This window comes from Oryx dammah, unplaced genomic scaffold (assembly GCF_014754425.2).
Source record: "Oryx dammah isolate SB20612 unplaced genomic scaffold, SCBI_Odam_1.1 HiC_scaffold_27, whole genome shotgun sequence".
NCBI lineage: Eukaryota > Metazoa > Chordata > Mammalia > Artiodactyla > Bovidae > Oryx > Oryx dammah.
In genome coordinates this window covers 15,194,160-15,213,153 of record NW_024070211.1, presented here as the reverse complement: position 1 = coordinate 15,213,153, position 18,994 = coordinate 15,194,160, and the positions used below count along the sequence as shown (strand labels likewise).

Sequence of the window (18,994 nt, the reverse complement as noted above, 5' to 3'; positions counted from 1 at the left end):
AGTGGGGATAAGGTCCCACAATTGTGGGACAATGTTTATGGAGTGTTTAGCAGTGCCTGGCCATCCAAAATCCAGAGCATAGGAAAGTTATATCATCAGGTCCTAGTTCTGGCTTCTTCCACATCCCCACCAGAAAAGCAGCAAAGCCAAGGTGTGCCAGGATGACCTTTGCCTTCAGGCTGGGGACACTTCCTGCAAAGCCAGGTCCCTCCTGGAACCTCCTGGGACAGGACCTTCTGCAGACTGTGGGGTTGGGTAGTGGGACACTCCAAACCTTCTTTCCAAAGGGAGGAAAGTCTCAAATGGCAGAATTCCAGACCCAGGGACAGGCCTGCCTTGGGGGCCCTGGGGGAGGTCCCACACAGAATTGAGTAAGTCCTGGGAAAGAAGCAGGAGGCAGGGGACATGGTGGGGATGGCGGGGTTCCGGCACTCACCTCACACCTATCACCTCTACACGGTCCCTCTTGGCATTCTCAAGCAGGTGTCGGCAGGATTTCAGCGACGCTCCGAACTTGAGGCTCAGGCGGCTCAGAGAGTGGGAGTCTTCGGTGGCAATGCACAGAACCATCCTGAGGAGGGAGACAGGGGGCAGCACCTTGGCGGGGGTGGGAGCCCACTTCCTCCACCCCAACCACGTCTTTTCTAGTCTAGGGAGATGAACCCTCATGGCTCAGAGCTATATCCAACCCCATAAGCCCCGGCCCCCTTCTTCCCCTTGCACAGCCAATCAACCTCTGAGTCCTGTCCAATCCACTCCCTAAATATCCCCGGACCCTTCCATGGGACCCCTGCCCTGGTCCCAACCTCACCAGCTTCCCCCTGGGCAGGCCTACTTCCTCCCAATCAGGCAGGCTTTTCCAACTTCTCTTGTATGGTGAGGTGGAGGGGACCATTTTTTATTTTTTTAACAGTCTTATTGAAAACGCCTGTATCCCCAATATGTGAAATAGTCAAAACGCAAGCTGCTTTGGGTGAACCCGAGTGGTGCCCCTCTTGGCCCCTCCAGTGTGTCCAGTGACCAGGTGAGGGGCACACCCTGAAAAAGATGTCCAGCCCTGACCCCTTCCAAAGCCCATGTGCACTGGGGCCCCCTGCCCTGTGACCAGCATCACTGACTTCTCCTCCACCCCTGGCCGCACATGGTATGACCCAGCCACATCAATTCCTGCTTATCCCGCAAACGCCCTGTGCTGCTTCTGGCCTTCCTGTGCTTGCCCCTGCCGCTCCCTCTGATGCACTGTCTATGCCCGCTCCAGATGCCAGTCGCCCCTGAAGGCCCACCTCACATGCCGCCTCCTCGGTGTAACTTTCCCGACCACTGCTCCTTCTGCCTTGGCTTTGACCTCCGCAGTACCATGGGCTTTGCCTGGACTATAACCCGTCATTTCTACCTCCACCCTAGTCAGCCTCTGGCATCCTGGGTCCAACCCAGGAATGCCTGCCCCAACCTCCTGTGGCTACGGCCAGCTCCAGGGCAGGGTCCTCAGCCCCAACCCTATTTCGCCTACTCCCCCCACTCTCACCCGCAGCCCAGCCTCCCACCTGAGTGGTTCTCAGCTTACTTGGCACTGGGGTGGCTTTTCACCACCTTTGCCAGCTCCATCTCATTGTCAAAGGTCAGCAGCCGGACCCCATGCTTGGCAGCATACTTGATGTGTGCAATTTGCTTACAGGGATTGGCATAGATGATCTTACTGGCGGGGACACCAATATGCTGGACCAACTCCATCTCTGCCTGTGGGGTCCCAAAGGTGGTGGTGAGGAAGCGCCAGAGCCTGCTGGGCCCATGGAGGCCAAGGAAGCACAGATGAGGGGCAAAGTCATAGCTATGCCTAAGAGGTCCATAAGAAGTGGGCCTGACTTTTAGACAACAGATATACAACAATCAGAACTCACACTGATTCCCCGTTGACAAGAAGGGCTGCCACGTACAGCTGTGCAGAGGTTGAACCGCTCAAACCTAGGGAGGGTGGGGCCCCATTCAGAGAATCATGCATGCATATTCAGTCGCTCAGTTGTATCCGACTGTTTGCAACCCCATGGACTGTAGCCCACCAGGCTCTGCTGTCCATGGAAGTTTCCCAGCAAGAATACTGGAGTGGGTTGCCATTTCCCATCCCAGGGGATCTTTCCAACCCAGGGATCGAACCCATGTCTCCTGTGTCTCCTACATTAGTAGGCATATTAACCACTGCACCACCTGGGAAGCTCCATTCAGAGACTACACAGTATATTGGTATGTTTATTACAACTTCCTAATGGTGAAGCATCTTACTGTAACAAAATCCATATATTTGTAACAGTGTCTTCAAGATACATTCTTTTAATTCCCACAAAGGCACTGTACAGATTCATGGTGGCCCTGAAAACAGACTTCTGACATATTTTCCTGGCAGATTTAAATGGATAGAAAATATCATTTGATGTATTAGAAAGTTTGCCAGCTCAAGAGTCTTCCTGGCACAGGTCATCCCACATCCAAAGGCCGACCCTTTGGATGCTGGGTGCTCCAGCAAGGCCTCTTCACTGCTGCATTAATGATACAGACAACGATGATGGTGTTGGTGAAGAAAGCAGCCACGGGCACCTACTACAAGGAGGCACCGAGTGACAGGCTTTACATAGGCCTTGGCAAATTTTTCCTATGAGAGGCCAGAGAGTAAATATTTTATGTTTTCTGAGCCAGTAGTTTCTGCATAGCTAAACTGCCTTTGTAACAGCAAGCAGCCACAGATAAAGCATAAGTGAATGGACATGGCCGTGGGCCAGTAAGACTCTGCAAAACCCACCATCCATAATTTGTCAACCCTTGTTTTAGATTCACTCTTATTTCCTCCTTACCATACCCCACCAGAGGGGTATTAGCTCCATTCTACAGAGAAAAAAACATCCTCAGAGAGGCCACACAGCACATAGGAGGCAGAACCAACTTTCAAACTCAAACCTGATTCTCCATGATTAACAAGGAAACAGTATTGAAACATGGTAGAGACACAGGGCCATCGTTAGCCATCCTGAGTTTGTAATAAGACTGCATGTAACTTTAATGTAGCAACTTTTCAGCATGAGGATTTTCTGTGCATTATCTCATGTGATGTCTGTAACTATCCTATGAAATATTTATGGCCACATCTTACAGAGGACAAAATTGAGTTCAAAGGAGCCCGCTTGTCTGGGTGACACAGTCAGTGAGTAGCAGAGGGAGAATCAAAGGCCCCCTCCAGAGCGGAAACTGCCCTCATCAGAGCTTGCTTCCAAAGACCCTGCTTCTCTGCAGACACGAAAATGTGGTTCTGCTCCTGGCTTCACCCATGAGGTGAGAGGAAGCAGCAAGGGGTAGCACTTTGGGGACCTGTGGTTGAGCTTTGATTATAGTTATTTAAATAATAACCACTGTCACTCCTTGACGGATTACCATAAGCCAGTCATTGCATTAAATATTTTATAGACATTCTCGTCATCCTCATAATAATCTTATGAGACAGGGAACAGAGGCCCTGAGAGGCCTTAAGTGACTTGTTCAGCGTCACACAGCTTGCAGGTGGCACAGCTAGAATTCTAACCCAGGACTGTGCGACTTTAGCTCACTGGCTCTCAACCACAGCGCTTCGGTGGAGAAGATGCCTCGATGCTGCCCTGGCAAGTGTCTCTTGCGCATCTATGAGTCACCAGGCTCCGTGACAGGTGCAAATGAAAGCAAAGCGCTGAGTAAAGCAGACAGGGTCTCTGATTGTGGAGCTTTCAGACAGACGGGAAAGAAGGGGAGAAACGAAGGAACACTGAATAATGATAGGATTACAGATGGATAGGAGCCATGGAGAAAAAGTATGGGATACTAGAGAATGTGGGATGCAGAGACCTGGGTGAGCGGTGTGGCAGGCAGCTTTCTAAGGGTCAGAAATTTAAGCTGAGGAGAAAGTGTGGGGAAAAGGGAACCCTCCTAGCCTGCTGGTGGAAATGTAAATTGGTATAGTCATTATGGAAAATAGAATGGAGGTTCCTTAAAAAAACTAAAAATAGAGCTGCCATATATATTACCCAGTAACCCTACTCCTGGGCATATACCCAGAAAAGATGAAATCTGCAATTCGCAAAGATGCATGTACCACAATGTTCACTGCAGCACAGTTTAGAATAGTCAAGGCGTGGAAGCACCCGAAGTGTCCAGTTACAGACGAGTAGATGAGGAAGATGTGGTAGATATACACAATGGAATATTACTCAGCTATAAAAGATGAAATCCTGCCATTTGCAGTAATGTGGGTGGACCTAGAGATTATCACAGTAAGTGAATAAGTTAGAGAAAGACAAATACCATATGATATCACTTATATGTGGAATCTAAAATATGACACAAATGAACTTATTTACAAAACAGACTCAGATACAGAATATAAACACATGGCTACCAAAGGGGAAGGTAGGGGAGGGATAAACTGGGAGCACGTGATTGACAGATGCAAACATCCATATGCAAAATAGGTAAACAAGTATTTACCATATAGCACAGGGAACTATATTCAATATGTTATAATAATGGAAAAGAATTTTAAATATATATACACACACACACATATATATAACTGAATCACTTTGCTGTACACCCCAAACTAACACAATATTGTAAATCAACTGTACTTCAATAAAAAAAAAAAGATTTGAGCTGAGCCCTGCAGGAGGAGTCGGCCAGGTTAGAAGGGAAGCAAAGAATATTTCTGGTACAGGAAGAGGCCTGTGCAGAGGTTCTGAGATAAGACTGCTCAGCCTGATGGAGGAACAGAGAATGCTGGTGTGGTCTGGGCAGGGTGACCAGCGGGGGGAGGATGAGGTGGGAGGGAGGCAGGCAGAGCCAATGGGGGGAACAAGAAGACTGATGTGGATTTATATTCGATGCTGCAGGTTGTGGGAGACGGTTTGACGGGATCGCAAGAGGGAAAAGGACATAGTCAGATGTGCATCTTGAAGGCAAGGCCTAAGTGCATGTCACTCCAGACACCATGTGAAAACGGACAAGGCGGGGCCTGGAAGGACCTCCCCGGGAGACACTACAGGCTGCGCTAGAAAGCGGGGAGGGTGTGGTCTGGAGGCAGGGCTGGTAAGCTTGCTGATGGATGGCACGTGGGGACGTGGGGTAACTTCACACCCAGCAGACCTAGGGGCCCCTCTTGAAGGGAAGATTGTGAAGGCGTTTGAACATGCTGGCTCCAGGCATCCTGTAGTATCAACTAGGAGTCCGCCTGCCAGTGCAGGGGACATGGGTTTGATCCCGGGCCCCGGAGGATCCCACGTGCTGCAGCACAACTGGGCCCATGCATCACAACTATTGAGCCCATGCTCTGCAACGAGACGTCACCACAGAGGAGCACTGCAGCAAAGAGTAGCCCCTGCTCCCCATAACTAGAAAAAGCCTGCAAAAGCAACGAAGACCCAGGGCAGCCAAAAAGTTAATTAAAAAACAAACAAACTGGGGAGGTGGTGGCATCTTGGGGATATTTGAAGCCATGGGAGGAGATGAAATCCCCTAGGAAGATGAAGAGTTTATAAAAGAAGAGAGCCTGAGCTGGAATCCAGAGGAACAATTCCAGCTAGAGAGAGGGGCAACCTGGCATAGGACTGGCAGGAAGGGAAAAGACAGTATCTCCAAAAGAGGCAGGACAATGCAGAGGTTACTATGCCATTCCTGCCAAGGTAACCCTGTCTTACAGTTCACATCTGGGCAGGAGACGCCTGCACTGTCAGAGGCCTCAGACTTCACTTTGCTGTGCTTCACAGATATTGAGGTTTTCCTTTAAAATTGATAGTTTGTGGCAACCTTGCATGAAGCAAGTCTACTGGCACCGTTTTTCCAACAGCGTTTGCTCACTTCACCTCTCTGTGTCACATTTTAGTAATTCTCTGGATATTTCAGACATTTTCAGTGTTACTGTATCTGTTATGGTGATCTGTGATCAATGATCCTTGATGTGACTTTGCCACTGTTTTGGGGTCCCATGAACCGCACCCATATGAGATGGTGAACTTAATGGATAAATGTTATGTGTTCTGATGGCTCCACCCACTAGCCATTCCCCAACTCTCTCTCCCTCTTTTTGGGCCTCCCTATTCCCTGAGACATAACAACCCAACCATACTGAAATTAGGCCAATTAATAATCCTACAACAACCTCTAGGTATTCAAGTAAAAAGTAGAGCTATCCCTTAAGAAACTAGCCACCCCAAACTTCAGCAACAACCACCCTGATCAACCACCAGCCATCAACATCGAAGCAAGACTGCTGCTGCTGCTGCTAAGTCACTTCAGTTGTGTCCGACTCTGTGCAATCCCATAGACGGCAGCCCACCAGGCTCCCCCATCCCTGGGATTCTCCAGGCAAGAACACTGGAGTGGGTTGCCATTTCCTTCTCCAATGCATGAAAATGAAAAGTGAAAAGTGAAAGGAAAGTCGCTCAGTCGTGTCCGACTCTTAGCGACCCCATGGACTGCAGCCTACCAGGCTCCTCTGACCATGGGATTTTCCAGGCAAGAGTACTGGAGTGGGTTGCTACTGTCCACCAGCAAAAAGATTACAACTCACTGAAGCCTCAGATGATAGTTAGCATTTTTTAGAAATAAAATATTTTTGACTTAAGGTATGTACATTTGACTTAAGGTATGTTTTTTTAAGACATAATGCCACTGCACATTTAATAGACTACAATATAGTATAAGCATAGCTTTTATATGCACTGGAAACCAAAATATTTACGTGACTCATTTTATTGTGACCTTTCCTGTAGTTGTCTGGAAACTAACCCACAATATCTCTAAGTTATGCTTGTGTTTTTAAAAAGACTATATTTCAATGGATGCAACTAGGAATTATTATACTAAGTGAAGTAAGTCAGAAAGAGAAAGACAAATACTATAAGATGTTACTTATATGTGGAATCTAAAATATGATACAAATGAACCAATCTAAGAAACAGAAATAGAATCAGGGACATAGAGAGTGAACTGGCGGTTGCCAAGGGGATGGGGTGTGGGAGAGGGTTGAATTGGGAGTTTGGGATTAGCAGATGCAAACTGGTATATAGAAAAAGGATAAACAAAAAGCCCTACTGTACAGCAAAGGGAACTATATTCAATATCCTGTGATAAATCATAATGGAAAAGAATATGAAAAATGATATATATATGTATAACTGAGTTACTTTATTGTATAGCAGTAATTAATACAATATTGCAATTTAAATATACTTCAATTATAAATAAATTCTAAAAACTAAAAAAAAAAAAAGAATGTGTTTCAAATGGGGAGTTACTATTCAGTGGGTATAGTGTCAGTTCTGCAAGAAGAATAAGTTCTAGAGATCTGCTGTACAACATAGTGCCTATAGTTAACAATTCCTTGTTGTTCAGTCGCTCAGTTGTGTCCGCCTCTTTGCGATCCCATGGACTGTAGCATGCCAGGCTTCCCTGTCCTTCACCATCTGAGTTACTTATATACGTAAAAATTTGTGAGGAAAGATCTAACATTAAATGTTTTCTCATCACACACACACACATACACACACTCCAAAAAACAGTACAAAACAAACAAAACCTTCTTTCATGGTAAAAGCAAAAAAAAATAGGAGGATCAAGGAATGTCCCCTACAAAGTCTAAATGCATCAACACAGATCTCCAAAGTCTGCTGACTTTTAAAACCACTGAGGCACAGTGCCTACCAGATGAATATTTTATATTTTGTTACAAAATCACAGCTTATTTTCTATGGATCATATTTGTAAGTATTTTTTGAATATAGCCACCAAACTCAAACTCAGAATGTTGATTATCTCTGGAGATATAAAGCTGATGTTCTACTTCTCTTCTGCAGATGAATCAATGTATTATTTGAATAATTCAAGATGAGTATTTAGTATAAAGTGCTCACTGGGTCCTGCAGATCATTGGGGACATTGGTAAGAGGAAATTCCTTGAAATGATGAGTGGAGGTCAGGAAGCAGTGGCTTAAGGAGTGGGTGCTAAGGGAAAGAGCCAAGTGAGTATAGATAAGTGAGTGTAGACAACTCAGTTTGGTTTTCAAGAGGGAGCAAGGGATTGGACTGGAGGGAAATGTGGTGTCCAGAGAAGGCTTTTTAAGATGGGAGGATGCTGAGGGAGACAACAAGAGAGGGCAAGGGATGGGGCAGGAGAGATGACAGAAGGTCCTTGGGAAGGTGGGTGGGTGGACCAAAGCCCCACATGAGGAACGGTTGGCGCCCTTGGCCCTGGAGCCTGACTGGGGCATATCTGCACACAAAGCCCCAGCTCACACCTGTCCCTTGGCCATGCCTGTGTGTGCGTGCTCAGTCGCATCCACTTCTTTGCGACCCCATGGACTGTAGCCCGCCAGGCTCCTCTGTCTGCGGGATTTCCCAGACAAGAATACTGGAGTAGGTTGCCATTTCCTTCTCCAAAACGTCTTCCCAACCCAGAGACTGAACTCTTGTCTCCTGCGTTTGCAGGTGGATTCTTTACCACTGAGCCACTTGTGAAGCACAAAAGCACGGTGCTGTACAGGGTGGCCACCAGCTCTAGCCTACCAGAAGAGGGCAGTCTCGGCCTTCCAAGAAAAGCTGTACCACCTCGAAGTAAAAGCACCCAAGGGCTAGGTGATCCCACCTACCCAGGAGGGGTCCCATCTCTGCCATCCTCTCCCCAAGAACCTTCATGAAGACAGCAGCCATAAAGTCAGAGAGGCCCTCACCATACTCAAGCGGCCCTTCCCTGTGCATCCCTGAAACCTCTGGGCCTCCTTCCCTTATATGCTAACTGCTTCCTCATGGGACTGTTGTCAGAATCACCGTGATAATAATTACTTTACAGTGTTGTTCCGAGAATCAAATGAGATCATGTACAGAAAGCGCTTGGCAGAGAGCCTGGCACAACAGATGCCCTCAGCAAACAATATATGCTTTTAACGTTCCCCACTGACTTCTAAGCCCTAACACCACAGTTTTGCTCTTTGAAGGCCAGTCCTGAAGCTTGAGAGCCAGCACAGGGCCCATCTCTAGGTTTCCAGAAGCAGAGGAGTCTAGTCAGTGAGGTTTGGTCTTGTTCTTCACCCCTACACCAAGCAGGCTGGAAAAGGATCCCCTTCCGCCTCGGTCAGAGCAGAGACTCTGAGAGCTGCAAAGGGCAAGTCCTGGCTCTGCCATCAGCAAGTTCGGTGCAGCTGGTCCCCAATTTCCTCAACTGCAAGATGGCAATCTCCCCCTCAGATACCTCACTGGGTCTTATGTAGGGCATGCATGAAACTAGGCGTACAAAACAAGAGCTGATGCAAAGGGGCTTCATGGGTGACAAAAGAGAGACTTATCTGCAACTAAGGACACTGATGTGTATCTCTGATAAAGGTGAACCTGCTGACTCCAACCCCCACCATTGGTGCGCACCTATTCTCCACTCAGAATCCCTCCATCCCTGCATGCCGCCCAGGCAAACTCTCCTTCTGTCTCCTCCAGGATCCCTTTCTAGAATCCTTACAACACCCAGCCATATTGCTGACCAGAATTTCAAAGGGGTTCCCTCTCAAAACAATCATTACTAACCGTTAAAAAAAGTAACAGTAATAACAATATCACAAACCAATGCCCGCCAGACTTTCTCCCACCTCAGGGCCTTGGCACTTGCTGGTCCTTTTGCCTGGAATGCTCTTCCCCTAGTTATCCACCTGGATTGATCCTTTGCTTTCTTCAGAACACTGTTCAGATCTCAGTGAAGGCTTCCTTGGCGAAATTTTCTAAAAGTACAACCCTCTCTCCTAACAACCATGTCTCTTCCCTACTTCCCTTTCCGACAGTAATTTTTTCCACAGCATTTACCATCTAAAGTACCATAGATTTTCATTGTTTGCTTGTTCTTTAGAAAGCAACTTCCATGAAGGAAGAATCTTTTTTTTGTTTTGGTCACTTGCTAAGTCCCACTGAGAAAAGAACTTGACCGCACAGTAGGTGCTCAATAAACACTTGCTGAATGCATAACTATGTCAAACCTGTCTATGTCTCGGAGGAAACTCTGTCTCATAGGAAACTCTATAGCTAAAAGATTTTATCAAGTGAGAACAGAATGAAGATAGATAAGCTGTGCATTCAACTCAATGACAACAGAGTCTGTTTTACTGAATACTGTATTGCCAGCTGAGGAAGGCTTTCTTATCTCTCCTTGCTATTCTTTGGAACTCTGCATTCAGATGCGTATATTTTTCCTTTTCTCCTTTGCTTTTCACTTCTCTTCTTTTCACAGCTATTTGTAAGGCCTCCTCAAACAGCTATTTTGCTTTTTTGCATTTATTTTTCTTGGGAATGATCTTGATCCCTGTCTGTCTCCTGTACATGTCACAAACCTCCGTTCATAGTTCATCAGGCACTCTGTCTATCAGATCTAGTCCCTTAAATCTATTTCTCACTTCCACTGTATAATCATAAGGAATTTGATTTAGGTCATACCTGAATGGACTGGAAGAAACACAAACTGGAATCAAGATTGCTGGGAGAAATATCAATAACCTCAGATATGCAGATGACACCACCCTTATGGCAGAAAGTGAAGAGGAGCTAAAAAGCCTCTTGATGAAAGTGAAAGAAGAGAGTGAAAAAGTTGGCTTAAAGCTCAACATTCAGAAAACGAAGATCATGGATTCCGGTCCCATCACTTCATGGGAAATAGATGTGGAAACAGTGTCAGACTTTATTTTTTTGGGCTCCAAAATCACTGCAGATGGTGACTGCAGCCATGAAATTAAAAGATGCTTATTCCTTGGAAGAAAAGTTATGACCAACCTAGATAGCATATTTAAAAGCAGAGACATTACTTTGCCGACTAAGGTCCGTCTAGTCAAGGCTATGGTTTTTCCAATGGTCATGTATGGATGTGAGAGTTGGACTGTGAAGAAGGCTGAGTGCCGAAGAATTGATGCTTTTGAACTGTGGTGTTGGAGAAGACTCTTGAGAGTCCCTTGGACTGCAAGGAGATCCAACCAGTCCATTCTGAAGGAAATCAGTCCTGGGATTTCTTTGGAAGGAATGATGCTAAAGCTGAAACTCCAGTACTTTGGCCACCTCATGTGAAGAGTTGACTCATTGGAAAAGACTTTGATGCTGGGAGGGATTGGGGGCAAGAGGAGAAGGAGACGACAGAGGATGAGATGGCTGGATGACATCACTGACTCGATGGACGTGAGTCTGAGTGAACTCCGGGAGTTGGTGATGGACAGGGAGGCCTGGCGTGCTGCGATTCATGGGGTCGCAAAGAGTCAGACACAACTGAGTGACTGAACTGAACTGAATGGTCTAGTAGTTTTCCCCACTTTCTTCAATTTAAGTCTGAATTAGGCAATAAGGAGTTCACGATCTGAGCCATAGTCAGCTCCTGGTCTTGTTTTTGTTGACTGTATAGAGTTTTTCCATCTTTGGCTGCAAAGAATATAATCAATCTGATTTTGGTGTTGACCATCTGGTGATGTCCATGGGTGGAGTCTTCTCTTTGTTGTTGGAAGAGGGTGTTTGCTATGACCAGTACGTTCTCTCGGCAAAATTCTATTAGCCTTTGCCCTGCTTCATTCATACTCCAAGGCCAAATTTGCCTGTTACTCCAGGTGTTTCTTGACTTCCTACTTTTGCATTCCAGTCCCCTAGAATGAAAAGGACATCTTTTGGGGGTGTTAGTTCTAAAAGGTCTTGTAGGTCTTCATAGAACTGTTCAACTTCAACTTCTTCAGCGTTACTGGTTGGGGCATAGACTTGGATTACTGTGATATTGAATGGTTTGCCTTGGAAACGAATAGAGATCATTCTGTCATTTTTGAGACTGCATCCAAGTACTGCATTTCGGACTCTTTTGTTGACCATGATGGCTACTCCATTTCTTCTAAGGGATTCTTGCCCATAGCAGTAGACATAATGGTCATCTGAGTTAAATTCACCCATTCCAGTCCATTTTAGTTCACTGATTCCTAGAATGTCGATGTTCACTCTTGCCATCTCCTGTTTGACCACTTCCAGTTTGCCCTGATGCATGGACCTAACATTCCAGGTTCCTATGCAATATTGCTCTTTACAGCATTGAACCTTGCTTCTATCAGACCTTGCTTCTATGCTCAATAAAGGACAGAAATAGTATGGACCTAACAGAAGCAGAAGATATTAAGAAGAGGTGGCAAGAATACACAGAATAACTGTACAAAAAAGATCTTCACGACCCAGATAATCACGATGGGATGATCACTCACCTAGAGCCAGATATCCTGGAATGTGAAGTCAAGTGGGCCTTGGAAAGCATCACTACAAACAAAGCTAGGAGAGGTGATGGAATTCCAGCTGAGATATTTCGAATCCTAAAAGATGATGCTGTGAAACTGCTGCACTCAATATGTCAGCAAATTTGAAAAAGTGAGTGGCCACAGGACTGGAAAAGGTCAGTTTTCATTCCAATCCCAAAGAAAGGCAAAGCAAAAGAATGCTCCAGCTACTGCACAATTGCACTCATCTCACACACTAGTAATGCTCAAAATTCTCCAAGCCAGGCTTCAGCAATATGTGAACCGTGAAATTCCAGATGTTCAAGCTGGTTCAAGAGGCAGAGGAACAAGAGATCAAATTGCCAAAGTCCGCTGGATCATCGAAAAAGCAAGAGAGTTACAGAAAAACATCTATTTCTGCTTTATTGACTATGCCAAAGCCTTTGACTGTGTGGATCACAATAAACTGTGGAAAATTCTTCAAGAGATGGGAATACCAGACCACCTGACCTGCCTCTTGAGAAATCTGTATGCAGGTCAGGAAGCAACAGTTCAAACTGGACATGGAACAACAGACTGGTTCCAAATAGGAAAAGGAGTACGTCAAGGCTGTATATTGTCACCCTGCTTATTTAACTTATATGCAGAGTACATCATGAGAAACGCTGGGCTGCAGGAAGCACAAGCTGGAATCAAGATTGTTGGGAGAAATCTCAATAACCTCAGATATGCAGATGACACCACCCTTATGGCAGAAAGTGAAGAACTAAAGAGCCTCTTGATGAAAGTGAAAGAGGAGAGTGAAAAAGTTGGCTTAAAGCTCAACATTCTGAAAATGAAGATCATGGCATCTGGTCCCATCAACTCATGGCAAATAGATGAGGAAACAGTGGCTGACTTTATTTTTGGGGGCTCCAAAATCATTGCAGATGGTGACTGCGGCCATGAAATTAAAAGACACTTACTCCTTGGGAGGAAAATTATGAGCAACCTGGACAGCATATTAAAAAGCAGAGACATTATTTGTCAACAAAGATCCATCTAGTCAAGGCTATGGTTTTTCCAGTAGTCATGTAGGGATGTGAGAGTTGGACTATAAAGAAAGCTGAGCACCAATGAATTGATGCTTCTGAACTGTGGTGTTGGAGAAAACTATTGGAAGTCCCTTGGACTGCAAGGAAATCCAACCAGTCCATCCTAAAGGAGAACAGTCCTGGGTGTTCTTTGGAACTACTGATGTTAAAGCTGAAACTCCAGTACTTTGGCCACCTCATGCAAAGAGCTGACTCATTGGAAAAGACTCTGATGCTGGAAGGGATTAGGGGCAGGAGGAGAAGGGGACGACAGAGGATGAGATGGCTGGATGGCATCACCGACTCGATGGACATGAGTTTGGGTGATCTCCGGGAGTTGGCGATGGACAGGAAGGCCTGGTGTGCTGCAATTCATGGGGTCGCAAAGAGTCGGACATGACTGAGTGACTGAACTAACTAACAAGAGCAGGAAGGAGTTAAGACAATAGCATTAATCAAATCAGAAAGGCAGCAGAACTGGCAACAATATCAAAACTCTAAGAGGATTAGTTTAAAAAAAATAGTCACACGTTAATATTATAAAAGAAAAAAATAAAACCAATGATAGAAAGGTGTTTTTGTTTTGTTGTATCTTAATTAGAAGAATATCACATATAGCTCTATGCCAAGAAGTTTTAAAATCTCCGTTAAAAAGGTGACCCACCTGCCCAGGGACACATCTGGTTCCAATACAGAACTTCAAGGCTGGCAAATGCCTCCCTCATCCCTTAAACTCCTCCCAAGTGGGTGGCCCTTCCCAGAGGACAGGGGCCATCACAGGTCACTCCTGCTTCCCCTGGTCCACCTGATTGCAGCAGCTGCAATCGGGGCAGGTGTGCACATTCAGTAAGTAAGTTTGCAGGTAGGGATGGAGGCTCACCTTGTTGGCACAGCTGAAGCCCAGCCCCAGCTCGGCCAGGACCTTCAGCACACCCGGGCTGCTGTTGCACTTGACAGCGTAAAAGGATCGGACTCGAGGCAGGCACTTCAGAAAGCAGAAGTGCTTCCTCGCCACGGCACCCAGGTCGGCCACGAGGAAGGCAGCGACCCCTTCCTGTACAAGAAGAGGGGTGAAGACGAGACCCGACTCAGCTCCCTGCTAGTGCGTGCCACCCACGTTCCCCCCAAGTACTCTGCTCTAAAATTCTCTGGGGCTCCCCAAGCCTACAGGCTGTTTGAGGTTCTGTGATCCAGCTCCAGTCCCTCCCCTCACAGCAGCTCAAACTCCAGCTCTGTCTTCCATCATCTTCCACCTCCTACCCTTTATCGTCACCACGCCTCCATGTAGAATACCCTGCCCCCATAGGAGTCTGGCAAATTCTTAATCTACCTTCAAGTTTCAGCTGAAATGCCACCTGCCCCCAAACCAATAAGGCAATTCTGCCTTTAATGCTCGCACTGCATTTTGCACATGTTGCCAAAGTATCAGAACTGGGTATATACACATCTGTCTCCTCCAGATCAATTCCTTGAAGACCAAAGCTATGGACTTCAGCCACTGGCTTTCCTGTTGAGGAGCTCAATGAAGCCTTGAGGTAGTCCCACTGTAGAACTGCAGCCCAAACCTGTGGCTAACTGTCTGCTGACGGCTGGACGTGTATGAGGCCATGGGTGAGACCACATTATTTAAACTTTTCCTGTGCCTCAGTTTCCCTTTTATGCGACACCCTTTTACTGATGCCCACTTGGCATCTGATCAAGCATATTTATGCAAGTATGCTAAATAAGGTACAAAGATGAACAGACAGGGCTCTAGCCGTAAAGGGGCGTGGGTCTGGACAAGAACTAACCCTGCAAGCAATTACAAGCCCATTCAGGAAATGCTAAGCAGGAGGTTCTACAAAATGCAGAGGGAGAAGTACAAACCCTGCCTGGGGCAATCAGGAAGAGGTGACAGATGAGTGATAAGTAAAGAGTAGAAACAGATACTGGAGAAGGAAATGGCAACCCACTTCAGTGTTCTTGCCTGGAGAATCCCAGGGATGGGGGAGCCTGGTGGGCTGCCGTCTATGGGGCCGCACAGAGTCGGACACGACTAAAGCAACTTAGCAGTAGCAGCAGAAACAGGTAAGAGGCAGAGAGGCTGGGAGAAGGGTGTTCCATGCAGAAGGAACAGCCTGGACAACAGAGTGATGATGGAGCATATGGAATCATTGGGGAATGTGAGCAGAGTAGTTCAGTTCAGATGGAGCACGATACATACCCTGGGAAAAGCCAGAAATGGGGCTATGAAGGCAGAGGTGTTCTGACTTGGATCCTGTAGGCAGTGGGAAGCCGCCAAAGAATTTAGATTTTGAGCAGGGCTGTGATAAAGTTGGAGGGGGTGGGATGAGGCAGGGAAAAGTTTAGGAGGGTTATCAAGAGATGAGGCCTAAACTCCAAAGTGAGGTTCCAGAAGAGCACGTGTGTACGTGCTAAGTCCCTTCAGTTGCGTCTGACTCCTGCGACCCTATGGACTGTAGCCCACCAGACTCCTCTGTCCATGGGGATTCTCCAGGCAAGAATACTGGAGTGGGTTGCCATGACCTCCTCCAGGGGATCTTCCTGACCCAGGGATTTAACCCTTGTCTCTTATGTCTCCTGCACACTGAAGGATAATTTAAGGAGGCTGCAATTACAGAACTTGGTGGTGCCCAGGTGTGGGAGAGAAAGTGAGGATTCCCAGGTTTCTGACTTAGAGGGCTGTGTAGATGATGGTAGTATTGTTCATGAAATTGGAGGACACAGGAGGGGCAAGACTGGGGCAAGGACCAGGAATTTGCAGATTAAATGAGCCCCTCTCTTGCACACAGCTAGGATTGAATACCAAATGAGTGAAAAGAACCAGATGAGGGCCCTAGGGGGCAGCTGAGCCTGCTATGAGAACAGCGGTCCCGCCCCCACCCCCAGACCCTCACCGTGGTGGCCGGTGAGGCCCCCCGAGTGAGCTCCTCCAGCAGGTCTCGGGTGCTGAAACCCTCCTTCACCATCACAAAGTCCGTTTCTCTCAGGTAGCCAGCCATGCCGAGGGGGAGGACCCGATGGGCTGGATGGAGTTGCCGCTGCCTCCGGCCGCCTTAGAAAGTATGCAATACACTGCGGGAGGAGAGTGAGGGGCGGCTGGGGCACTGGCCTCAGCTGCGCCCCGCCCCTCCCCAAGCCAGGGCACCCAGTCCTGTCACACCCTGCCCCCAGCACAAGCCTGGGGAGCTTAGGCTCACTGGGGAAAGTGAGGACGATCAGGACTTCTGGCCTGGGACTGGGTATTATATGCCTAGATGTCATTGCCTCTCCGAGCCTCAGTTTCCCCATCTGTAAAATGGATGAATTGCTTTGGCGATCCTTTCCTGTTCTGAAATTAGGGTTTTGGTTAAAAGGGAAAGAATGAGAGGGAAAGGCCAGGACAACCGAGGGGAGAAGTTTCCAGGTGCGCCCCCTATCGTGACCACGCCCACTTAAAGGGGCTGCAGGTGGCCCCACCAAGGAGTCTTAGCTCTCTGACCCTGGATATGCCCGACCCCCTCTCAGAGCCTAGTTTCACCGTTTGTAAAGTCGGGGGCGGGCTGGTCCCGACGTGCTAGGATTCTAAGCATGCATAGGAGCTCCACATGGTGGGTGGGGGCCGCGGACTGAGGTTCTGTCCTGGTGAGCCCTCCCGAGTGCAGAGCCCAGGTTCCCCCCACCCCACAAAACACCCTTACCAAGCCCCGTGCTCCTTCGCGGGGGCCAGAGCCAGGCGCGCTGCTAGGGGGGGTCGCCGGTGACCTCGAAACCTGTGCAACACCCCGAGGAGTGGCAGTTGCGGAGCCGAGGCCCCTGCTGAGAGGAGGCAAGAGTAGCCAGGGAGCAAGTCAGCATCGGAGCCGAGAGCGCCCGCTCCCGAGGCTCCCCGAGGGTCTCCCAGCGCTCGCCTTAAAACGCATTTACACGGCTTCGGCCCATAGGTATCCCCAGCGAGTGAATCGGATCCTCGGCGCCTCCGCTCGCTCGCTCCCCCCTGCTCGGGCCCCGCGGCCTGCGCCCCGCCCGCCCAGCAGCCACCGACCCCCCCACGCCCCGCCTTCCACCCGCCACCCACTTATATAAGCCCCGCCCAGACCCCACCCCTGGCACACAAGCCCCGCCTCCACTCGGCGGCCCCCTCAGTAGCCCTGGCAACGGGGTGCCGCCATCCCATTGGTCGATTCCGACATAAAGCCTTCAACTCTGCTAGCCAGCTTCTCAAACCTGAGCCTCAGTCCCACGGAGACCCCTCCGCGACTCCCCTACGCTGGTAAATCGCTACGCCATGGGACCCTTAGCTCCTGGATCTTGGGTCTTAGAGAATGGACAGAAAGCCAGATTTACTATTCGCTCTGAGAAGCCTTTTCTGACGGTGCCTCTCCTCTCTGATCTGGTGAGCTGCCCACTAGTCCCTGGAAGCCCAGGCCAAATGTCATCTCCTTGTATTACTTTTCTCATCAAGTCCTTTTCATTTGTCTCTTCCAGCATCCTCCAATTCAAAACCCAGATGAAACGTCTTCAACGATGCTTCTTGTCATTTTCCCAGCTCAGGGCAATTCCTCCCTTCATCCCATCTTATGAATCGGGCAAACTCCTACTCACATCTCAAGTAAAATGTGTCCCTCTCTCCAAGAAGCGTTCTCTGACTTTCTCAAAAGAGTTTCTTCTTTTATATCTAATGAACTCCTGCTCCTGCGCATCCATCAAAGTCCAGTATGTCACCTCCCCCGTTGAGCCTATCAAGACTTTCCTAGCTTGGAGAAGCAACGGAACTCACAGCACTTACCTCTGGGTGGACTTCTTCCTTTTTCCGCTTTTGTTTCCTCATCTCATAGCATGAGATTCCTGTTGTTGTTTTACACTGCTTGTTTGGTTACACTTCCCAGTTGGTTTGAGAGCTCCCAAGGGCAGGAACTGAGTGCCTGCCTCCTCAGAGTGCCCAGAACCTGGCATAAACAAGAGTGCTGAGGAAGATTCAATATCTCTGCTATTCAAAATCGAACTGAAACGTTCATCTGAAACTGTAATTGTACTAGAACAGCCAAGACATTCTTGAAAAAAGAAGAGGATGTCTTCTACAAGATAGCAAAGTATTTTATAAAGGAAATGGCAACCCACTCCAGTATTCTTGCCTGGAGAATCCCATGGACAGAGGAGCCTGGTGGGCTACAGTCCACAGGGTCTCAAAGAGTCGGACATGACTGAGCGACTTTACACACACACATGGTCTTTAAAGCAGCATGGTGCTGGTGCAGGAAAAGGCAGTGGTAGAACAGAATAGAGTTTAGAACAGTCTTGTGCATGTTGGAGAATTTGGTACACAGTGAAGGCAGCATGTCAAATCAGTGTGGCCAAAGACATTTTGGTATAACGTATGTGCTCACATCCTGTTGTCAGGCTATAGGCTTCTTGAAAGTCAGAGGCACTTCTTTTTTTATATACATGAACTTGTTTTGTATTGGGATATATTCAGTTAACAAACAATGTTGTGATAATTTCAGCTGAATAGTACAGGGACTCAGCCTTACCTATACATGTATCCATTCTCAACCAAACTCCCTTCCCATCCAGGCTGCCACAGAATGTTGAGCAAGGGTTCCATGTGCTACACAGTAGGTCCTTGTTGGTTATCCATTTTAAATATAGCAGTTTGTACATGTCCATTCCACACTC

The 18,994-nt window shown here is 47.6% G+C and overlaps 1 protein-coding gene across 1 annotated transcript in view; it reads right to left on the bottom strand.

Annotated features, from left to right (window-relative positions):
- AZIN2 (antizyme inhibitor 2) overlaps positions 1 to 17,133 on the bottom strand; it is a 41,281-nt gene extending 24,148 nt beyond the window's left edge. Inside the window, exons 1-5 of the mRNA XM_040228086.1 lie at positions 17,020 to 17,133; positions 16,237 to 16,414; positions 14,220 to 14,393; positions 1,565 to 1,737; positions 437 to 571 (exon numbers count right to left, since the gene is read on the bottom strand). Of these exons, the coding sequence (XP_040084020.1) occupies positions 437 to 571; positions 1,565 to 1,737; positions 14,220 to 14,393; positions 16,237 to 16,341 (587 nt within the window). The 5' untranslated portion in view covers positions 16,342 to 16,414; positions 17,020 to 17,133. The remainder of the gene's footprint in view (positions 1 to 436; positions 572 to 1,564; positions 1,738 to 14,219; positions 14,394 to 16,236; positions 16,415 to 17,019) is intronic.
- Between the last annotated feature and the right edge of the window lie 1,861 nt (positions 17,134 to 18,994).